The 23,319-nt window shown below is 44.2% G+C and overlaps 1 protein-coding gene across 3 annotated transcripts in view; it reads right to left on the bottom strand.

The window, feature by feature from the left end:
• Positions 1-23,319, bottom strand: part of MTF1 (metal regulatory transcription factor 1) — a 38,359-nt gene that overhangs the window by 14,898 nt on the left and 142 nt on the right. For all 3 annotated transcript variants that reach the window (XM_059081372.2, XM_059081381.2, XM_067011193.1), the window contains exons 2-6: positions 21,130-21,588; positions 6,331-6,569; positions 5,390-5,521; positions 2,526-2,599; positions 1,939-2,075 (exon numbers count right to left, since the gene is read on the bottom strand). In XM_059081372.2, the coding sequence (XP_058937355.1) occupies positions 1,939-2,075; positions 2,526-2,599; positions 5,390-5,521; positions 6,331-6,569; positions 21,130-21,537 (990 nt within the window). In that variant the 5' untranslated portion in view covers positions 21,538-21,588. The remainder of the gene's footprint in view (positions 1-1,938; positions 2,076-2,525; positions 2,600-5,389; positions 5,522-6,330; positions 6,570-21,129; positions 21,589-23,319) is intronic.

The raw sequence follows: 23,319 nt of genomic DNA, 5'->3' as shown, positions 1-23,319 counted from the left end.
GCCTTCTGGACCACTGTAAAGATTCTTTTACTTTAAGTGATACAAGAAGCTACTGAAGGGTTATGAGCAGAGGACAGACATGGACAGAGTAGCAGTGCGGAGAAGAGTGGGAAAGGTGCTAAGAAAACAACTTAGCAGGTGACTGCAGTAATCCAGGCCAAAAAATGACAGTGGCTTGAATGAAGTAATCAGATCAGATTCTAGATATATTCTCAAGGTAGGGTGACAGACTTTGCTGGTGGGTGGGGGGTATGAGGGAGGAAAAGGAGTCAAGAATGACTCTAAGATTTTTGGCCTGCTCCCAGAAAAACAGAGGTGCCATTTACTAAGATGGGATAGATTGCACCATTTACTAAGATGGGGTAGACTGCAGGAGGAACAGGTTGGGACATGTCAAGACTGGGAAACCTAGGTGACAGCTGGGTGGAGACATCAAGCTGAAGGTTAATCTGGGCTGGAGATATAAATTTAGGACTCAAAGGCAATCTCGATGGCATTGAAAGCCTGAGACTAGGAGATTCCCTCCCCTGGGGAGTGAACAGCCATCCAGAGGAGGTGAGGTCTGGGCACTGTGCACTAGGGCCCTCCAATGCATAGAGACTGTGGCAACAAACTGTCCTCAGATTGTTACGCAAACAAGAAAATTGATCATGACTTCATAAATGCAGCCTTGTACACAAAAGACTCTCAAATCTTAGTATTTTCACCTGGTTTTACAGAGAAAGAGACTGGGGCGCAATGAAGTCATTTGCCTAAGGTCATGTGACTAGTCGTGGAGCCTGGATGTGAATTCACACTCTTCTCAACCAGTGCTGCTTTGCCTCTTACGACACAGGGGTCAAGAACCAGGCTCTGGAATCAGCCTGCCTGCCTAAAGGGGACTAATTACAAGCTTTGGATATTTAGGCAAGTTATTTAATTTCTCCTTGCCTCAGGTTTCTTTATCAGTGATATGGGAATAATAACAATACTGACCTCTTGTGAGTGAGATAATTCACAGAAAAACAGCACAGTACTTGGCATATAGTAAAAATTCAGTAAATATTAGTTATTGTTACTAATAAAACACAGGGGGAGTTATTACTAATAAAACACATTCAAATCACAGTCCTTTTAAAGGGATCCTTTGTTCTTTAAAAATTAGAAACCACAGAATTAAATTATGCTACCTCTCCCCAAATCAAAACTGTATTACATACTTTAAGAACCGCATTATTCAAGAGGGGGTCAGTGTGCTTCAGTTTCTTTATGAAATAGCAAAATAATAACAATTCTCAGTTCCTGGGTTCAAAAGACATAAGGTAAGTTACCCAATACCATATCAGAAGTAATAACAGTAAATTTATCCCAGGACCTCTCTGGAAAGAAGCTGTAGAGGAGAGGAAAATGTGGTGGAAGGGCTTGGTAAAGAACGGACAAAACCACCTAAAACTCTGCAGTCTTGCTCTGTGGTTCAGTGCCTTAAGGCGGTGGCTCTCAAACCTTTTGGTCGGCAGACAATTCAAAAGCGCAGGGGACGCCCCAGACTCCGCCTGGTTCTCCAATGATGGACTAATGAATGTGTGAAGCAAATCATTAACTCATGTCCCAAACTCAAGTGCAGACGTACCATTTTACAGACATGAATGGGAAAATAACACCCTTTGAGAGCACATGGCTGACACTTTGGAAGCTATTCTGAGACCTCTGGTTCCAAGACATCTCTTCCACCATACCTGATGGAGGGGAGGTGGAGCCGAATCAGAGGCTGAAGCACAGGGAGCCTGGTGAAATTTCTGGCTTCCACCACCTCATCACAAAGACATAGATCTTGACACTGATTTCTTCTCTCTCACTAACAGATTTAGAGAGAAGGCATTTTAATCTTTTATTTTGATATACAAACAACTGTTGCTGTTCTGTGGTGCCCAGATCAAAACGAGACAAAACACTGCACACCTCTGATCCATTGTGATTTAGAAGTGCACTGTATGAATTTCCTTTGTTATCGTGACCTTTCATGTGACTTTTGAGACTGTATTGAGTGCTGAATGTTTTCTCACAGCCATTACTGGGGCAGAAAAAGGGTCTTTCACCTGCAAGAATGACAAGAGGTATTAATTTTACCATAAAATCATTTCACTGGATTAAGACACGTACTTTCCCCTAACAGAGGGAAGTAAATATTCTAATAAGGGTTCAAGTAATAAGTTAGATAAATTACAAGTAAATCATTCCAGTCCTAAAATTTAATGTAGAGCAAAGCACTGAGAATGGCCTGCTCCTGGGAAGTTAAAAGAGAAGATTAGTTTTTTCCTCCCAGATTCTTTTCTGAGAATCTCTCTCTGCATTGGTTTTATTTCTTAACGTTGGACTCCTGAGTCCAATCTTTAGATCCTTTTTACCTCTGAAAGAAACTTAAACATTATAGGTGAAGGCCAAATGATTAGGCTTGCTCTCTCCACAAAGCTCTACAGGTCTCAATGGAAGTACAGATATTTACTGACTCAGTGAAGGTTAAAAGATAAAAATTAGCCTAAACTCACCAGTATGTGTACGGACGTGAGTTTTAAGGTGGTGGCTTGCTGCAAATGCTTTTCCACAGCCATCATGATCACACCTAAGTAAGTTGTTTAAGCAGAGAGGATAGCAGTCATTAGCTAATAGACGTTTATCTTCAATATCTCTTGTAAATACAAACTTAAATTAAAACAACTGCTCAGAAGACTATGATCAGCTCAGTGAAACTGGTTTTACAGATGGGAATGATGACAGGTCCCTGGAAAAGTAAGGTGACAAATCTGGGATCAGAGGGAGAGGTTGGCCCAGGATAAGTATTTCTTGTCCTACAAGTAAGGCACCTGTTGAGAGCCCGAACAATACAAGCCTTCTGATGAATTACACAACAGAATTCTATTGACAATGAGAACACATATGGAAAATCTACTGCACATGGAATATAAGGAATATCAGTGGTGGGCACAGAGGCTCTGACATAGGCATGGGGCCTGAAATACAACACTAAAACAAAATAAGTCAGAACATACTGGCTGTAATGTAATTATCTATAATCTTCAGAGAGCTTTTCTCTTTTACTTTCTTTTTTTTAAAAATTAATTTATTTATTTTTGGCTGAGTTGGGTCTTTGTTGCTGCGTGCGGGCTTTCTCTAGCTGCGGTGAACAGGGCCTACTCTTCGTTGTAGTGCGCGGGCTTCTTGTTGCGGTGGCTTCTCTTGTTGCAGAGCACAGGCTCTAGGCGTGCGGGCTTCAGTAGTTGTGGCTTGTGGGCTCTAGAGCACAGGCTCAGTACTTATGGTGCACGGGCTTAGTTGCTCGGCGGCATGTGGAATGCTCCCAGACCAGGGCTCAAACCCGTGTCCCCTGCACTGGCAGGCAGATTCTTAACCACTGCGCCACCAGAGAAGCCCTCTTTTACTTTCTTGATAACCAAAGCTAGAGGTAATATTGCCCTCCTTAGAACTCCTAGGGCATTTATCTACATGCTGCTTTTATGGCACCTGTCATTCCCAATCTTATTTTATCTCTATGTGTATACATTTGTTATCTGTTCTCCTAGATTATAATTCCTTTGAGGGCAGGGTCCATGTAGTTCTTTACATCTGCTGTAGTCTTGCACATAGCAGGCATTCAGTAACTATTTACATGAAAATGAATGCATTTTCTTATAAGTCAACATATTTTATTTCTTTAAATAGAAAGCTTCTCTAAAGCATTTTACTCTTTAAGTACATAAAATCATTGTGTCTAAAGCCCCATCTAACGTTCAAGAAAAACTAGCAGTTTTAATCATGACAAAAATGTGTGTGATTGAATAGAAATCACAGTCCCCTTGACAGCCCTATGGGGAAGAAAGTAACCCAAGCTTCACAGCAGCTGGAGAGTAACCAACTAGAATCTAAATACTCTCGCTTTTAGAGGGGCCATGACTCAGGAATGCATCTGTAATTTTTGAAACACATTTCCATTTAATTGGTGTTTAAGAGTTGACTGTCCCTGAAGACTTTTCAATTTCTAGGTATCCTAATGAGATGAGTGATTTGAGAACAGAAAGGTAGCATACTTAATGCCATGAACAAAAGAGCAATCCCTCCTGTCAAATTCAAAGACATTGTTTATGGGCAATTTTCAGTAATATATCTATATTACATTTAGGGGGAATCCTTACAAACTGATTACCTTATTAAAAATGTCATATCATATAATCATCCCAAAGTTGTCCTTCAATCCCTGCTGAATGCCCAGAACCACGCTAAATGCTATGAGCAGAGGAGAAAGTAGATGATACAACTCCTTCCTTCAACCTTATATTTATACATGCATCAATTAAATATATATGTGTGTGTCCATATATGTATATATATATAAATTGAAATCTACAGATTAAAATGGATGTTCCTATATGTTTGTATGCACATACGACATATTACAAAGCAACAACCGAACAAGTGATAAAAGAAAACAATACCTGCACCAGTAGCCTAAGCAGCCCTACGCCTCATTTCCCCTCATTTCCTCCTTCCCTCCTCACCTCTCCTTAGGTACGTATCCCTGCCTCTGTGCTCAAAGCTCTTTCAGCATCTCAGTCTCAGATACTGTCTGGTTACTTGTGGTTCTTTTCCACCAGACTGAGGTTCTCAAAAGGAGAGCCGCTATCTTAGTATTTCTCTAGCACTGATAAAAGTACCCACCACGTAACAAACGTTTCTTGAAAATAAAGGGGGTGGGGAGGCTTCCCTGGTGGCACAGTGGTTAAGAATCCACCTGCCAATGCAGGGGACATGGGTTCGAGCCCTGGTCTGGGAAGATCCCACATCCCGCGGAGCAACTAAGCCCGTGTGCCAAAACTACTGAGCCTGTGCTCTAGGGCCGGTGAGCCACAACTACTGAGCCCGCCTGCCACAATTATTGAAGGCCACGTGCTCTGCAACGAGAAGCCACCACAATGAGAAGCCCACGTAGCACAACTGGAGAAAGCCCGTGTGCAGTAACAAAGACCCAATGCAGCCAAAAATTAAAAAATAATAAATAAAATAAATAAATTTATTTTTTAAAAAAAAGAAAGAAAGAAAGAAAGGGGAAGAATGAGGCAGAGAGGCCACCATCTGCAGAGTAGGTAGGGATGCTCTAGGAATGCATCGCCACTCCTCCAATCTGCAGTAGTTGGTTACAACTATCCTGGGGAAAGCAAACACTGCCCAAAGAACCAGCGAAGGGAATTTCCTTTCCACTTTGAAAAATTTTAGAGTACATCAAAACACTCAGCTGAAACCTGCTCAGGGCCTAACTCCCCGCAGGGCTTGGCTCTCAGGAGATGCAGATGAGACACACAGGTTTTTAATCATCAACACAGAAAACACCCTCTAACAAATAGAAAACAGCAAGACGCACCGAAATGGCTTTTCTCCTGTATGGGTTCGAATGTGCTTCCTCAGATCACTGAGCGTGGTAAAGTACTTGCTGCAGCCTTCAGATTCACAGTTAAACGTCTTCCCTGTGTGAAGCCTCTGATGTGCTTTCAGCCTGCAAGATATCCCAGAGAAATCCCCTTTGTCATAATGTACTACAGAGCCTTCCCACGTCAGCTTAATGTGCGTCAGGGTCAAGTGCATAAGAATTCTATAGTCATAATACATTAGTATCCAACATTTTGTGCTCAAAGAGAAATTCAGAGAAGTATGTGGCATAGTGGTGTGAGTGTAACCCTGGAGCCAGGCTGCCTGGGACTCAAAATTCTGTTCTCCTCTACCAGAAGGGGGACCTTGAGCCAGTTACAAAACCTCTCCGTGCTTCCATTTCCTGAGCAGTGGCTGTGAGGATCAGCACTCAGGACACTTCCTAGCACACAGTGAGTGCTTTTCAAGTGTTAGCTAGTATTTATTATGTGTGCTATTTTATACGCAATGTTGAACACTAATATAAGTCTCTGACACAAACGGTGGAAAAGGGAAATGGCTGAGTGGACCACTCCCCATATCTTGGGGGTAGAAAAAAGTTAATCTTTAAGGTGAGGCAGGGAAGGAAGTGAAAAAAACCTTGGTTCCAAGCTCCTGAACCAACAGGAGATATTATTCTATTCTAAATACTAAAATCCTGAGGCCAGGATGTCATTCCAGGAGATATAAATCCGGACACAAATGGACTCTGATTTTTAACCAACCCAGTATGTGTCAATCTTTAAGTTACAAGTTCCTCTAATGAACTGTCAACAGTTGAGTATTACTGTCCTCTTTAAAGCCCTGAAAGTGACCGTCTGTACTGTGCAGGGAGAGCTCTGCAGTCAGGACAGAACTGGGGTCAGAGGCTGGTGGTGCAGGGAGGAATGGGCTGACCTGTACAGCGTGTTGAACGCCTTCTCACAGCCCTGCACGTCGCACTCAAACGGCTTCTCCTTCGTGTGCACCCGCACGTGGATCCTGAGGCTGTAGGAGGTGAGGAAGGCCTTGCCGCAGCCCTCCTGATTACAGACAAAGGTGTACTCTCCCCGGTGGGTCTTCTGGTGGGTGCGCAGGTTGCCTGCTGTGCTGTAGGTGCGGGGACAGCCCTCAAAGGTGCACTGGTACCGCTTTACCTGGCAGACAGAAGACACCTTGTCAGTGGGACAAAAGAGCTGCTCAGGGCCTAACTCCCCGCAGGGCTTGGCTCTCAGGAGATGCAGATGAGACACACAGGTTTTTATCATCAACACAGAAAACACCCTCTAACAAAAGTGGGGAAAATCTTCCCGTTGACCAAATTACACCTGGACGACAAATGATGAGAGTAATGCCCAAGAGACAAGCTTGTAGGTAGGTAAACACTCTAAATGAATATAAGAACAGTGTTTTGGGACTAGTAAACATCTACGCCCATAGGTGGGCACATACTACTACACTTACCCATATTCAAATACAACTTGACTTTAAGGCTTGATTGAACATCCTGCCCTCTGGCACTATATCTTTTGTGTGTGTGTGTGTGTGTGATACACGGGCCTCTCACCGTTGTGGTCTCTCCCGTTGCAGAGCACAGGCTCCAGATGCACAGGCTCCGTGGCCATGGCTCAGGGGCCCAGCCGCTCGGCGGCATGTGGGATCTTCCCGGACCGGGGCACGAACCCACGTCCCCTGCATCGGCAGGTGGACTCTCAACCACTGCGCCACCAGGGAAGCCCTGGCACTATATCTTGATTGGAACTGACCAATATTAAATTGAGTTTAAAACATTCTGAAATTTATATACTCAGTCATAGGTATACTAGCACAGTTACGTACTAGCATAATTTCCACTGCATTATTTTCAGGTCTACAGAATGAAAAAAATGTACCATGAATTTCTGGGAATATTTGGTAGTATGACGTTTCTCAAACTGCCAGCCTACTGGTCTCCTTCCCACCATCACCCTTCTGGAAAGGGGGCTATCCACAGGTGCCTCCACCTCCCTCAATGCCTGTGGAACCACTCGGCCAGGTGGGCTTCATCGGACGAAACCATTCTCTTGAGCTTTCTGGTGGTAAAACTCTTTCCTCCTTCCCAATTTTCCTTTAGTATTTGAAAAAAAAATCTCATCAACAATGCCTTCTCCTTCTGAAAACTTGTCTTCCACCACCCAGTAATTCTCTGGGGCTCTTTATCGTCTTCCCTGAGCCACTCACTCCTTTTCTTTAACCTCTAAATGTAGGTTTAGCCCATAACTTCTCTCTCATCTCCCAAACCTTCCCCATCTCTCCACTGGTTCAGGGGAAGCATCATAGCCTTGGCTGGAGAAGACTGAATTCTGGCACTTAGGTTCAGGACTTTGGGTAGGTCTTTTCACGTCTCTGAACTAAAGATTCTTCATTTCTAAAAGGCAAAACTGAATGCCTGCCCTGCCTGTCTGACGGCGCTTCTGAGCAGAACAAAATGAGCTACAGCATCTGTGGAAAGACTTTGTCATTGATCTGATGCTATACATATCAGGGTGCTAGTTCTGCCTATTCTTCAGCTTTAGCAAACGTCTTCATCCTTGAATCCTCATCTTTCTCCAAAGCTTCAGTCCATAGCTCTCACCACACTATTGGTATTCATTCAACAGTTAATGAACTACTATGTTCCAGGCAACAAGTTAGAGACATCCACAGATAAAAAGGCGACCAAGACATAAAGCTCTGTCTTTAAAGAGCACCATTTTAATGAGGCAGATGCGCACAAATTATTATACACTGTGCTGAGTCGGACAACAGATAACACACCCGCGGGGCTTGGGAAGCATAAAAAAGGGAAGCCTAACCCCTCTAAGAAAGACTGGACACAGTGAAGGCTCAGAAACTGAGGCACTCTCTCTGAACTGAGGGTGTGGTTTGCCTGTTTGTCCATTTCTTAGGGATTAAACTGAAAAAATGTTCCTCAGACAAACTGGAAGAGATGGGCGTTCCAGAAAGAAGTAACACCTTGAAAACTACACTGGAGAGATAAATGAGTACGCTGGTACAGGGGACCACAAACACACCTGCGTAGGTAAGAGACTGGAAAAAGAATCTAGAAAAATGAGGTGAAGCCTCCTTAGTTAAGCTATGGAGTACAGGAATAGGACAATGGGAGCCACCAGTAGATTTTAACCAAGATAGCAACACAATAAGATGCGGGGTTTAGAAAAGATCATTCTGGAAGCTATGGAAGACAGACTGGAAGGCTAAGAGAATAAAAGAAGGGGTAGAGATTAAGAGAAGGGAGACAACAGTCCAAGACAGAGATGAGAAGAATCTGAACTAGGGAAGTGATAGTGGACTTCATGAGAGATTAATTGCAGAGAAATTAAAAGGGGAGAAATGAGTGACTGTAGTGACAGCTGGGTGCTGAGGCATGGCAGCGGTCGGGGAGAGGCAAAGTCAAGATCAACTCCTGTGATTGGGGCCTGGATGACCAAAGAGATGGTCACATACCAATTTTGGACTGGATGGTGGTTGGGGAGAGACGATAAGTTGGGTTTGAGGTGCTTCCAGGTAGAAATGTCTAGTAGACAGACATATAGGCTGGAAGCTAAAAAGAAAGTCTACAGCAGGAGTCTCTGGTACACAGATAATAGCTGACTTTACTATACACTAAAGCAGGCTGGTTCAAGCCCCAGCTCTGCCACTTACTGTGTAACCTTGGGAAAATTACTTAAGCTGAGTCTCAATTTCCTGTTTATAACAAGGAAACAAAATCGATCTTTTGGGGGTTGTTGTAATAATTAGGAATAATCTGCATAAAGTAGTTCAATACAGGGAATGGCATATAGTAGATGCTCAGTAAAATCTTGGCTGCGAGGACAAAGGATGGGCTCCTGAATGTCACCAGTGTTTAAGGAACTGGTCAAAGAAGAGAAGCCATTGATGGATGAGTGGGAGACAGGGCTGGGGAATTAGGAAGAGAAGCAAAGGTGACGGATGTCACAGAAGCCAAAAGATAAAGAGTCTCAAGGAAAAGAGAATGATCAAAATGTTAAATGTCAGAGAAAACAAGGAAGAAAGGACTGGGAAAACTACTGGATCCAGCAGCTAGGAATTCACCAATGACTCAGCAAGACTAGTTTTAATGGACTGATGGGGTCCGAAGTCTGGATGAAGGTGAATAATGAAAGGCGGGGACAGACTGGAGATGGAGAGCAGCAGCACAGCAGACTTTTAAGTTGATGAAGTGTTGTTTGTTTGTTTGAAGTAAGATAGGTCTTGAGCATATCTGGAAGGAGAAAGGTCCTGGAAAAAAGAAGCTGAGGATCTGGGAGGAACATAAAGACCACAAGGATATTTAAAAGCCTGAGTGGAGGGAAAAGCCTCAGGTAGGGGGAAGGACATTCAGTTTCAGAGAAGGAGGATCTGAGGTGAGGATGCGTATGACTCAAGGACCTGGTGGGCCACGCGGTCTCTCTCACAGCCACTCAACTTCGCTGCTGCATGTGACAGTAACCATAGATAATATATAAATGGACAAGCAAGGCTGTGCTCCAAAAAAACTTTATTTATGAACAATGAAATCTGAATTTCATATCATTTTCATATATCATGAAATAATGTTCTTTTGATTTTAAAAATAATTTTAAAATGTGAAAACTATTCTACAAAAACCGGCGTCTGTATGGATTTGGCCTGTGGACCATAGTTTGCCAAACCCCAAAAACCTGTGGGCGTGGGGAAGGGAGGGGCCCATCTCCCCTCTGGCTCCTTGTCCTCCTCTCAAAAGCCCATCTCCCGGGTGTGGAGAAAAGGGAACCCTCTTGCACGGTTGGTGGGAATGTAAACTGATACAGCCACTATGGAGAACAGTATGGAGGTTCCTTAAAAAACTAAAAATAGAACTGCCATACGACCTAGCAATCCCACTACTGGGCATATACCCTGAGAAAACCGTAATTCAAAAAGAGTCATGTACCACAATGTCCACTGCAGCTCTATTTACAATAGCCAGGACATGGAAGCAACCTAAGTGTCCATCGACAGATGCATGGATAAAGAAGATGTGGCACATATATACAATGGAATATTACTCAGCCATAAAAAGAAACGAAATTGAGCTATTTGTAGAGAGGTGGATGCACCTAGAATCTGTCATACAGAGTGTAGCAAGTCAGAAAGAGAAAAACAAATACCGTATGCTAACACATATATATGGAATCTTAAAAAAAATGGTTATGAAGAACCCAGGGGCAGGACAGGAATAAAGACGCAGATGTAGAGAATGGACTTGAGGACACAGGGAGTGGGAAGGGTAAGTGGGACAAAGTGAGAGAGTGGCATGGACATATATACACTACCAAATGTAAAACAGATAGCTAGTGGGAAGCAGCCGCATAGCACAGGGAGATCAGCTCAGTGCTTTATGACCACCTAGAGGGGTGGGATAGGGAGGGTGGGAGGGAGATGCAAGAGGGAGGAGATATGGGGAATGTATGTATATGTATAGCTGATTCACTTTGTTATAAAGCAGAAACTAACACACCATTGTAAAGCAATTATACTTCAATAAAGATGTTAAAAAAAAAAAAAAGCCCATCTCCCCTCTGGCTCCTTGTCCTTCTCTCAAAAGCCCCACCACCGATAGGATCTTGCACAGGTCTTTAGGTTCCCCAGGCAAGCGCACTCTCACTCATTCATCCCTTTCCCTTCCCCAAGCCACACAGGACATGCTCCATAAACATCTGCTGAATTGAACTACTGACCAGGCATTCTCATGTCTCAGTGCCTAGCTTTGAAGCCAATCACTGCCAGATTTATTCTAAAACAGTGTCCCACATGTGCCACCTCTCTGCTCAAATGATTAAGTCCCAATTCCCTAGCCTTGTATTCAAAGTCCTTCCAGGTCCTCTTCTGTCCCCAGGCCAAAAGCAGGCTCCGTTGAGGCCTGCAGGGGACAGTAACCCCTTCCCTAACTGCAACACTGAATTCCCACTCGCCTGCCTTTGTCCTCTCTCTTTTCTCTCTACTGAAAATGCCTGGTTCCTTTCTTCTCTGCTTTTCTGAGTCCCTCTCTTCCATTCAAGCCTCACTACCTCCGATGCCCACCACTAACACTCCATATCTATGGGACAGTGCCCTTCTCTGAATTCTAATAATATTTAACCATGCCACTCAGCATACATGGTTAATTATCCTCTCACACACATGTCCTGATTTTTCATCAAGACTAAAAACAAACCTCTTTGGTGCTGCAAGATAGAGATTTCAAAATGATCACTGACCAGAAAGGAGAACCAGGACCCCATGAATGCTATAATAAAGGAGTCTGCATGTCTCCGTCATAGAGCTTACGACAGTGGTGAATGACAAGAGCAGAATTTCATTCTTAAGACGCTACAGCAACTTTGTAAGTAACAGGTGCAACTAACTATCCCTCCCTGTCTCCCAGCCCTACCAACCCCTGCTCCCATCTAGGTTTTCTTACTTGGCCAATTCAAGCTTCCATTAAGTGTTCGTTCCTCAAGGACCTCTTCCCTGACCGATCCCTACCCCCTCCCCAAACTACAAGAGTTACCCTTATTACACGTTCTCATAGCATCCTGTATTTCTTTAAAGCACGTAGATAATTTACATGATTATCTATTTGGAATCTGGGCACAGCAGTAGCTGGAAAGCAGGAGGCAGTAAGCAGATATTTGTGGAGTTAAATGAATAAACGGCTACTCTCCAGCTGGACTGTAGGCTCCACGAGAGCAAGGACCACATCCGTCTTGTTCACTGCCAACAGCCTCAGGAACTAGCCTGGTGGAGAAGTAACTCAGATTTGTTGAGTGAAGGAATGGATGACTAAACGAACAAACAAGACCAAACCAACAGGACTTAGTGTTGAGGAAAGTAGTGGCAAGGACTATAAGTGACAAAGCAACAGAGTGTCAAGGAGGATGGTCAACCAGGTCAAATGTAGCAGAGGTGACTGAGGAAGCATTTCTTGGACTCAGCCAATTCACAAGGTCAGAACTGCCCCAGCAAGACTAGCTTCCCTGGAGGGGTAGGAGCAGAAGCCGGGATGTAACAGGCTGGGAAGTCAGGGAAAAGCGAGGAGCTAGAGACAATGAATATAACTACTCTTTCACAGAAGGGGTGAGGAGAGAGAGGGGAAAGTTAGGAGAGAGGACAAAGAGTGGGGAAGGTGTCTGTATTCAACCGGGGGACAGGTGACTGTCAAAGCAAATGCTCCCCAATAGTATGCTGAATAAACGCGCAACCTCACCCCGTCTGGAGGAAGGCAGTAAATGGAAGTCTCTATACTGTGTCTTTCAGAATCGTTTCTAAACAGCACCAAATTTCACAAAAAGGGAAAACGAAACCTCCTCAAACTGGATCAGAGGAGGAAGTTGCAAAAAACACATTACACAGTGGAGGTGTTGCAACATTTGCTACATTTAAATACAATTAATTTTTTTTGAATGCATACATGCATGATAAACCTGATGTTCCAGGGATTTTATTCTCCCAGGTGCTAGGGATAGAGAAAAAATGGCCTCTGCTCTCAAGGAGCTCAAAGTCAAGAGGCAATTCAAACAGACAAGAACAATATGGTATGAGAAGTTGTACGGATACTAGAATATAGAGAAAAACTTAGGAAAAAAAACCTACAAAAAACTTAAACTCGGGGATGACTAAGAAAAGCTTCTCAAAGGAGGTGATAACCAAGCTAAATTTAAAGAACTTGAGGGAGAGGTGACACATAATAAATTGGCCCATCGAAATTAACTCAAGTGTCTGTAATATGAACATAATGTCACCAAAGAGTCCATTGGAAAACACGTTTCTCCAAAAGAGTTTGAGCACTGCATCACTTAAATGGCCGTTGATTACGAAGTTAAGGAGCTCAGAGACAGCACAGTTTGGGCTCACTGAGGACGCACCAGGTCTAATGCTAGGAATGGGCAGGAGGCATGAGCTTTCTGAGAACTGATGTTGATTCATAAAGTGTTCTGAGTAGTTCTAGAATAGAGAAGTATTTGACAAGGATGACTGCCCTGTTAAGTCAACAGGATCAGAGGAGGAAAGGTGAATGAGATAGGCAAAAATGAGAAAAACACTGGAACTCTAGGAGACAAAAGCTTAAAAAAATTCAGAAGAGAAAAAAAAAGCTGGGTTTCTGCTGGAGGAAAAAGAAATGAGTCCGAGAGAACTAGATCCTACACACACTAACAGTGCCATTCTCAATAAGGAAAGGGAGCCTCTGATTGTGAGCACCCAGCATCTGAACATTCTTATAAATAAATGATTGGCTTGGCTGTTACAGCTGTAGGAGCTGCCCTTTCCTTCCCATCACCAGGGACTTCCCATCCCTCTCCCCAGTACCAGCTCTGTTTCCACACTGGCAGTGATCTCCTTTCTCCCACTCCATAATGTGCAACCAAAGAGCTCGAAGTAGAAATGGAAGAGCCCTGCAGTGACCTCCACTGCCCATCTCAGAGCTGAATTCACAGAGCTGCTCCCACACCTAAATCCTTTACCCTTACAGAACTAATGCCATCCTGTTGCCCCTCATTTCTCAGCCCTTTTCATAGCTAATGGGTTTCAGTGCCTGATTCTCTCTGTCTTCGCAAAGGTGATGTGTATGACAGAAAAGCACAAAGTCCTCAGTTCAAATCTCAGCTCTACCACTTGCCAGTTGTATGTTTCTTTCTTTTTTTTTTTTTTTCTGTACGCGGGCCTCTCACTGTTGTGGCCTTTCCCGTTGCGGAGCACAGGCTCCGGACGCGGAGGCTCAGCGGCCATGGCTCACGGGCCCAGCCGCTCCGCGGCACGTGGTATCTTCCCGGACCGGGGCACGAACCCGCGTCCCCTGCATCGGCAGGCGGACTCTCAAGCACTGCGCCACCAGGGAAGCCCAGCCAGTTGTATGTTTCTAAGCCTCTGTTTTCTCATCTGTAAAATGAGAGCTAATAGTACCTATTTTATAAGATTGCTATGAAAATACAAAACTATCAGAGTCCCTAACACAGTACCTACTACACAGCAGGCACTCAACAGGATGCTAACCATCTAACCCTCTTGCCATTGTCACTGCCAGCATAACAGGAGTCCTCATTCTTTAGCTGTAAGAGTTCTCAGCTTATGAAGTCAGTCAGTCATGGGAATGTAATGTACAGCATGGTAACTATAGTTAATAATACTGTATTGTATATTTGGAAGTTGCTGAGAGTAGATCTTAAAAGTTCTCATCACGAGAAAAAAAGATTGTAACTATGCGTGGGGATGGATGGTAACTAGACTTACGGTGGTGATCATTTGGCAATATATACAATTACTGAATCATTATGTTATATAATGTTATATGTCAATTTTATCTCAATTGTAAAAAATTAAGAATAATATTTAAAAAGAGCCCCCAGCTTTGCCTCGTGCCCCAACTGCCCACCCTGAAGGTCACTTTCGGGGGTCTGCTGCCACGGAAAGTCGAGAAGTCCAGAGGAGCAGAGCATGAGCATGGAAGGTTACCTGTGGCAACCCACCTAGAACCCACCTAGAACCCCTCCAGCGGGACTACCAACATGCTCCCCTTGTAAAACACGGTTCTAAATGGTGGGTCACATTCCATAGCTGTATTTATATGACAGTTCAGCAAATTAGGGGTCACTGGGTTCCAGGGAACCCAAACACAATTTATAACCCTGTTTTAGGAGAAAATGCTTCCCAGAGAGTTCCTAACAAAGACAATTTTAACCTTTTCTTTAACAGAACACCTCCTTCCATACCTCCTTCAAGAACTATGTGGGCCTACGAGGAAGAGAAAGTAAATGAACATTCACCAAACAACCACCATGCACCAGACACTATGCTAAATGTTTTATTTCACCCGTTATATATTTATAAATGAATAAATCTCATTTCACCATCACGAAATGCAATGGGATATTTTCATTTCAATTTTACAAGAGGAAACAGAGCGACTTACCCAAGGCCACACAGTATACACCAGAACAAAGACGGAACCTAGGTCTAAATTATCCCTGCGCACATCACAGAAGAAACAATTTTAAGAATAAGCTTGGGGCTTCCCTGGTGGAGCAGTGGTTGGGAATCCGCCTGCCAATGCAGAGGACACGGGTTCGAGCCCTGGTCCAGGAGGATCCCACATGCTGCGGAGCAACTAAGCCCGTGTGCCACAGCTGCTGAGCCTGCGCTCTGGAGCCCATGAGCCACAACTACTGAAGCCTGTGTGCCTAGAGCCCGTGCTCTGCCACAAGAGAGGCCACTGCAGTGAGAAGCCTGCACACTGCAACAGAGGGTAGCCCCCTTTCGCTGCAACTAGAGAAAGCCTGAGCGCAGCAACGAAGACCCAACGCAGCCAAAAATAAATTAATTAAATAAATAAATTTAAATAAATAAAATAAAGGGCCTGTTTTCAAAAAAAAAAAAAAGAATAAACTAGATTTAAATAAGAGAAAAACATTAACATTCAGATTCTTTCTCCAATGTCCTACCACAGCGAAATTTTAGCAATACTCAACAGGTACAGCCTATGTAAAATGTAAATCCTTGAACTGTTATTCCTGCAGCATTATGCTGCAAAACTAGTATGAACATATAACCACCGTTGTCCCTTTTCCAAGCCAGTGGGCCTCAGTGATGGAAATGCTGAATGCTGCACAGAGGTATGTGACACACATGCAGGCATGCAGGTGACAGGGCTCAAATGGCTTCGTCTGCTGGTAAACAGAAAACGTTTCCAGCCCTGGTTTCCTACCAAACCTCACACATACAGCCTCTAGCTGTCTCCCTTCTAGACTCCCCTAGAGTCCCTCAGGGCAGGGATTATTTGTTCTTCCTGGTATATGACAAATGTAGATACTCAATATGCAAAAGCTTGTGGAAAGAATGAATGGATCCTTAACACTAGCATTTCAAGCAGAAACAGTCTCTGTCCTAGTTCTGAAGGGCAATTCTGTGGGTATTCAGAAGGGAACCTGTAAAGGAATGTAATCACTGTGTGCAAAGACTAAAAGTGGGTGGGTCCCCTCTGCAGAGTCAGCAACAACCTGGTTTGTCTGAGTGGATCCTTCCACTGCCTGAGGGATTGATAATGAGGAATGAGATTGGAACTGGGACTCCCAAGGTAAAGGGCACATTGCAAAAAGGCTCTGAAATACTGGAGTCAAAATTTCCCCCTTATTTTTATGCTTAAAATTTGTCACACTAAAAAAAACAGACCCCTTGGAATGTCATTGACCAACGTAGCAAAGCAAGCAGCCTAATTCATAAAGCATCACTGTAACTGTGCTTCTTGGTAGAAAAAGCTATTCTCTCCCCATCAGTACACTGGAATACTCTGATGCCTCATGAAGAGCATATTTGGTATGTGATTCCTGGGCTTCTTCACGCTTCTTGGCCAACCATGCAGCAGAAAAGTGCAAGATCAGTTGGTGGGGCGGGGGCGGGGGGGAACGTTATGCTCACCGATGTGGTTCAGACAGAGGTAGATGAACAGATAACCCAACAGTCCTAGAAAGGTATCAGGAAGGGCACAGACGCAAGAAAGTTTGGGAAACCATCGACTGCATGAACTGACGAAAGGAAATACAGCTCCTTAGAAATACAGCTGAGTAGAAAGGTTTTAAAAGAGCAACGCTTAAGAATGCCGATACTGGACTTCCCTGGTGGCGCAGTGGTTAAGAATCCTCCTGCCAAGGTAGAGGACATGTGTTCGAGCCCTGGTCCGGGAAAATCCCACATGCCACGGAGCAACTAGCCCACAAGCCACAACTACTGAAGCCTGAGTGCCACAACTACTGAAGCCCACAAACCTAGAGCCCGCGCTGCACAACAAGAAGCTACCACAATGAGAAGCCCGCGCACTGCAATCAAGAGTAGCCCCCACTCGCCGCAACTAGAGAAAGCCCACACACAGCAACGAAGACCCAACGCAGCCAAAAATAAAGTAATTTTTTAAAAAAAGAATGCTGATCCTCAGCAAAATGACAATGTTTTGATTTGAGAGTTTTCAAAGTTACCAAATCAACAGGCAGACAGTAGTAAAGTAGCAAGTTCGAGAATAAGACATGTGCAATTTGAAAGGGAATGACCAGTGGCCCTGCAGAAGGAGAAGACAGCACCTGTAGCAAGGTTCTGGTTGGTTTATTTTTGCACAAGACAAGCACGAGGGAAAAAAATGAAGTAATAGGTAAGCCAACCACACACTACAGGAAACAATGGAACAATCAAAGGTAAACAGGAAAATCAAGCTAAAATCTGACTCTGAAAATAAGCTGCTTTGGAAGCCAAGAAGACTAACTAGTTATCAAATGATCTGATTTCTCAAGAGTAACACCTGGGTGTAGAGATGGAGAAAAGACCAAGTTTTTTGTTTTTTGTTTTTTGTTTTTTAATCTGGGGGTGGGGGAATGTAAAGAAATCATGAAGAGTGTTATCAAATAGTCATAAACACTGGCCTCTCAGGCCAATTAAATGGATTTAAATGCCAAAAAATAAAATAAAATAACACCTCTGTTAAAACAAAAGCTACGCTTAAGATGTTGCTTCAGGAAGGCAAGTCTCCTGAATGCCTGGTCATTTAGCAAAATTTTCAAAGGCTGAAGGCCACTGCTGCTTCTCCCTCAATCCCCAACCAACCCTGCAACTAATGATTTCAAAAATAGTTTCTAGATTCTTCCGTGTAGGTCTCATGGATAGAACGGGAAAATGTGGTGAGAGGAAAGTAGAGTGAGCAAAATCCATGGTAGACTGAACAAGGTGCTTACAGTGCCCTTGACCTTGTCCTATTACATGATTATCAAGGATCAGAAGACATGAGTGGTAAACCAGGCTTCATCCAAGTAGGACGAAGTGGGAAAAGTGACAGCTCATATCACTGACTGCATTATCATTCCTTCTCTACCCTCTCCTCTTTTTCTGCCTAGATCAGCATTTCCCAAAATGTGTTCCACAAAACACTGACCATGGAAATAAGGCCCAAAAAATGGTTTCCCAAGATCAAAATATTTGGAGAATTCTGCATGTCCTTCCTTCTTAGTTCTTATCAAAAGCTCTGGAGAAATCCCATACGAATAAGCAAATCTCTGTCTTGATTTAACTTTATGTTTCCCAAACATCTGCTCTTGAAACACTCTCACATAGTAATCATTAACTGAGGATGGCCCAAAGTTTAGGCCCTAAGCCATGTTCAAATTTCCTCTGCTAAAAAAATGATCCAGTCCCCTTGACTTACTACCGCCTCATCACTCTTCTTCCTCCAACTACCCTATTAGAAAAAGAAAAAAAGTTGATGCTTCTTGCCTCCTGTTTCCTCACCGCCCACTCACTTCTCCATCGCTTGACATCTGGCTTCAGCCTCCAGCGCTTAGCGCAAGTCTTCCCATGAGGTGATCAACTGCACAAGCAGCAGAACTAATGGCTCCTCTGCAGCCCCTCAATCCCTCTGCAGGGTCACAAAGGAATATTCACACTTCTTAAATCTCTCTTCCCTCAGCTTCCACAGCACTGTGTTCCACCCATCCCTGGGACTATGGGAACTCTGGTTCCTCTTTCTCTTTCTAACCCTTAAATTCTCAGAACAATTCTTACTTCTCCCTTGGGTTATTTGCCCACAGTTTGAACTACTGCTCCTTCATGGATCTGCAATTCTAATCCCCAGCCACTTCCTCGACTTCAGGTCCACATTTCCAAAGGGCTTCTCAACTTGTTCACTTTTTCCTTTTCTCCAAGGACTCTACATCCATTATACTCCAACCATCTCATCAATTTCCCCACCAGGAAGAGGAGAATTCCTCTTCCTGTCTTCTTGATTCCTGTTATGGAATCACCATTCATGGAGGGCAAGGGGGACAGCAGAGTCGGCCGCTTTCTCCTCAGCATGCACAGAGCACTCTGAATGAGCCTCAAAGTACCTACCACAGCGGACTCGAACTACTTAACTCACTACTGAGATATGAAGCTCCATCAGTCACCCATGTGGCCCCTGTGCTAAGAGACAGAAGAAATTCAACACCCTTGGAAAACGGATGAATCCTTTGAGTCAGACCCAATTCATGGCTCATTCTTCAAACTCCAATAATATACCAAGTTCTCTTATACTTCAACAAAAGTTCTGGATTCTTTCCACACCATCCTTCATCAGACTCAAAGGAAACCCCAAACCTAAACTGCAACCTCTCCTAACCAGGCAATCAAGCTGCCACAGCTACCAGAGCAACCTTTCTAAAATACCACTCCAACCGCGACACTCCTTGGCTCAGACCCCTTCAGTGTTTTTCCAGAAAACAGTCTGGATCCCTCCGCATGCTATCACTGTCTTCCATGTCTGAATCTCTGCTGTACTTCCATCCTTCTCTGCTACAACTTCCTATGTTCTAGACTAAGGGTAGTCAGTAGCCCACTGCCTGTTTTGTAAGGAAAATTTTATTGGAATACAGCTAACTGACATTTGGGGCCAGACAATTATTTATGTGTTGTAGGGAGCTGTCCCGTGCACTGTAGATGTTTTACAGACCTTTGGGCTCTACCCACTAGATTCCAGTAGCACTTCCCCAGTGCGACAACTAAAAATGTCTTCAGATACTGCCAAATGTGTCTCCTGGGGGACAAAACTACCCCCAGCTAAGAAACACCATTCTAGAGATTTCCAAGTGCCAGCTAACAGTAGGATGTTGTTGCTAATAAAATACAGACCATATCACAATTGTAGTACAGTGTCCAGATGAAGAGATAAAGATTCACACAGTATTCAGTACCAGTTGACTCACACTTGTGAGACTGTGCTCAATTACACATTTTAAGGACTTTGGAAAACTGGAACTCAGGCAATCAAAGGTGACCAGGCTGATGAGAAACTAGAGGAAAATGTCGTTAAGAGGAACATTTAAGTAAATGGAGATTTTGAGACTGCACAGGAAAAGATGTAGAGAAACCCATGATCTTCAATTACCTGAGGGGTTGTTGGGTGCGAAGAAGACTTAGCTTGCTGTTCAGAAAGGAAGCACTGGGGGCTTCCCTGGTGGCATGGTGGTTAAGAATCTGCCTGCTAATGCAGGGGACAAAGGTTCAAGCCCTGCTCCGGGAAGGTTCCACATGCCGCGGAGCAGCTAAGCCTGTGCGCCACAACTACTGAGCCCACGTGCCACAACTACTGAAGCCTGCGTGCCTAGAGCCCGTGCTCCACAACAAGAGAAGCCACCACAATGAGAAGCCCACACACTACAACGAAGAGTAGCCCCTGCTCACTGCAACTAGAGAAAGCCTGCGTGCAACATACACGCAGCAACGAAGACCCAACTCAGCCAGAAATAAAAATAAATTAATTAATTTTTAAAAAGAAAGCTAGCCTTTATTATCCATTAAACTTTCGCTAATATAGTCCAGCAAATACGTATCTCTCCAAAACAAGTCATTTTTACACAACTCAGAGATAAGCCAAATCCAGTTATTTCCGCATCAGAGACATGGATTTACCTCAGTGAAATGGCTATTTTATTTACGATCTGGGGAAGAAATTTGCAATTTAGTTTTCCCAGATTTCAATGCGGCCATAGACACCAAAAGTTCCAGAAAGCAGTCACAACAAAACACATGAAGCATATACAGTAAGGAAAGCCATTGTAGGTCCTAATTCCAGGGGCTCCTATACTCCCTGGCTGAAACTGCTGATAAAGAGTTGTATTAGGATTTTCCCCAAAGCCAAACTGGGCCCTCACCCACTGCTTTACTTACTTCTTTACGTTTCGTTTCTGGACATTCCGACTGCAGTGTGAGGGTTGCACCTTCGATATTTCTTGGCATGGGCGTGGAACCAGGGTTTATTGTTAAATGAATCTGATCTGGTGAGATAATGTGTTGCACATAACCCTGGGACATTGCTTCATGATCTATTAGATGAAAGCCCTCTTCACCCCCTACTAGAAAAGGCAAGTGTTCTCCGCACTGTCCGTCGTCATCGTCATCTTCCAAAGTGCCAGGATCCTGCTCAATAAGAACAGTTGTCCTATCATAAACAGTTCCAGATGAGGAAGGCACCAGTCCGTTCTTATCCACAAACCTGAGCATCTTGTCATCGGGGGTCAGCTCATCTTCCTCTACCTCAAAGTAGCTGATGCTGTCGTCTGGACTGTGTTCCCCCATGGTTCAGTCGTGCTCAGCCCAATTGTGAGAAATGGAAAGGTAGTGACCTGTCTGCAACAGAACAAAGCCAGAGTCAGAGCCATACCATAGGACCCAGGGACCTCCTCAGCAATCACAGGGCTCTTTTTTCTTCTTCTTTCAAGAGCAGGACAAAGTAAATGAAAAACATCTTCCTTGGGACTTTTTAAAGTTTAAAACCATCAAGTCATTTTGAAGGAAAAACAATGTCTTTTTAAATAAATTGAAGTAATGGGAATTCCCTGGCGGTCCAGTGGTTAGGACTCCGCGCTTTCACTGTTGAGGGCCCAGGATCAATCCCTGGTCAGGGAACTAAGATCCCGAAAGCCGCTTAGCGCGGCCAAAAAATTTTTTTAATAAAAATGAAAATAAAAAATGGAAGTAATAAGTAGCAGCTTATAAGACCTTCCAAATGTGCCTTACTGCCAAACACTGTGAAGGTTGGTCAAAACACTTAAGGGGAAATAGGGGCAAACTGTTTCAAAGCTGAGTTGCTATAAATCTTAAAGTAAGGGAACTCCACCTAAATATCCCCCAAATCAGACCATGAGGCAGTAAGTCTATGCTGGAAGGAGTAGGGCTTTGGAGGCAGGGTCACCTACCCACAAATCCCAGCTTTACTACATACTACTTGGGTAACTTTCTGTGCCTCACTTTTCTCATATGTAAGGTGGAACTGGTAATTCCTGTTCTCAGGAAATTGTTATGCAGAGTAAAAGACATAATGTATGTTAAAGCACAATGTCTGACAACAGTAGAGGAATCAAGTGTGAATTTGTTCCCTCCTTCCCGGAACAGATGTTTCAGCTTCTGGGTGGTGGGGCTAATCCCTAATCAGGCATATCTAATGAAGATCACTTTATCTATTTATCTCCTAAAACAATCTGGTGTCCACTAGAAGCTATGCTTTATAGTGTGCTCTCCGCAATGAGGGAATGATGCGTCTTATTTTTGTTTCTACTGCCCCTAGCACAGTACACTGACACGAGGAGTTCAGGATATGTCAGTTAAATGAATGAAAGACCTGAAGATATACTCTCTTGGGAAAAATACCAAATCTGAAGTTTTCCTGTTCTGGAATAGTGATTCTTCTTCTACCTGTAAACACACAGCTTCTACAAACGCGGGTTTGGCAGACATAACAGAGAATTTAAAAATAATCACTTTTAGTTTTCAGTCTGGCTTTGCACTTTCTCTTTCTCTTCTGCTCCGGATTAGAAAGTGAACCTTTACTCGGTAGGGCGGCTAGACAGAGTGGTAGTTACCAGAGACAGGCCAAGGGATTTGAGCCGGGAGGAACCGGCCCGACCCCTTGCTCTGGCTTACGCAACCCGGTAGATGCACATTTCGCTGCATCTGAGAGGAGAGATAAGAGCACCGGGGGCCCCACTGGGCTGCCCCAGCACCACAGGCGGCAACGCGGAGACCAACTGTCCGGAACAAACAAGACTAGGAGGTTTGAGGGTGGCAAACGAGAAATACAAACGGAGCACCCCTGAGAGGAGGCTGGGAAAAGGAACCTGTCTAGGATAGTCCCCAGTCCAGGGCTACACGGAAAAACCCGAAGTCAGGCTGGGGGGCTCCAAGCCGGGCGAAGAGGGGCAGGGTCCGGATCTCCATGGAAACAGGGGAGGGGGGCTGGATACCCATCCCCATGGAAACGGAGGAGGGGTGGGGTCCCTATGGTGACCGGTCTGGGGTCCCTACTGGAAAATGCTTCATGAGGGAGCCTAAGTCCCGCGCCCCCCGGGAAGTCCCCAGCCC

The sequence above is a fragment of the Kogia breviceps genome, chromosome 1 (assembly GCF_026419965.1).
Source record: "Kogia breviceps isolate mKogBre1 chromosome 1, mKogBre1 haplotype 1, whole genome shotgun sequence".
NCBI classification, from domain to species: Eukaryota; Metazoa; Chordata; class Mammalia; order Artiodactyla; family Physeteridae; genus Kogia; species Kogia breviceps.
The sequence above is the reverse complement of the archived record's forward strand: the minus strand, read 5'-3'. Positions and strand labels throughout refer to the sequence as shown.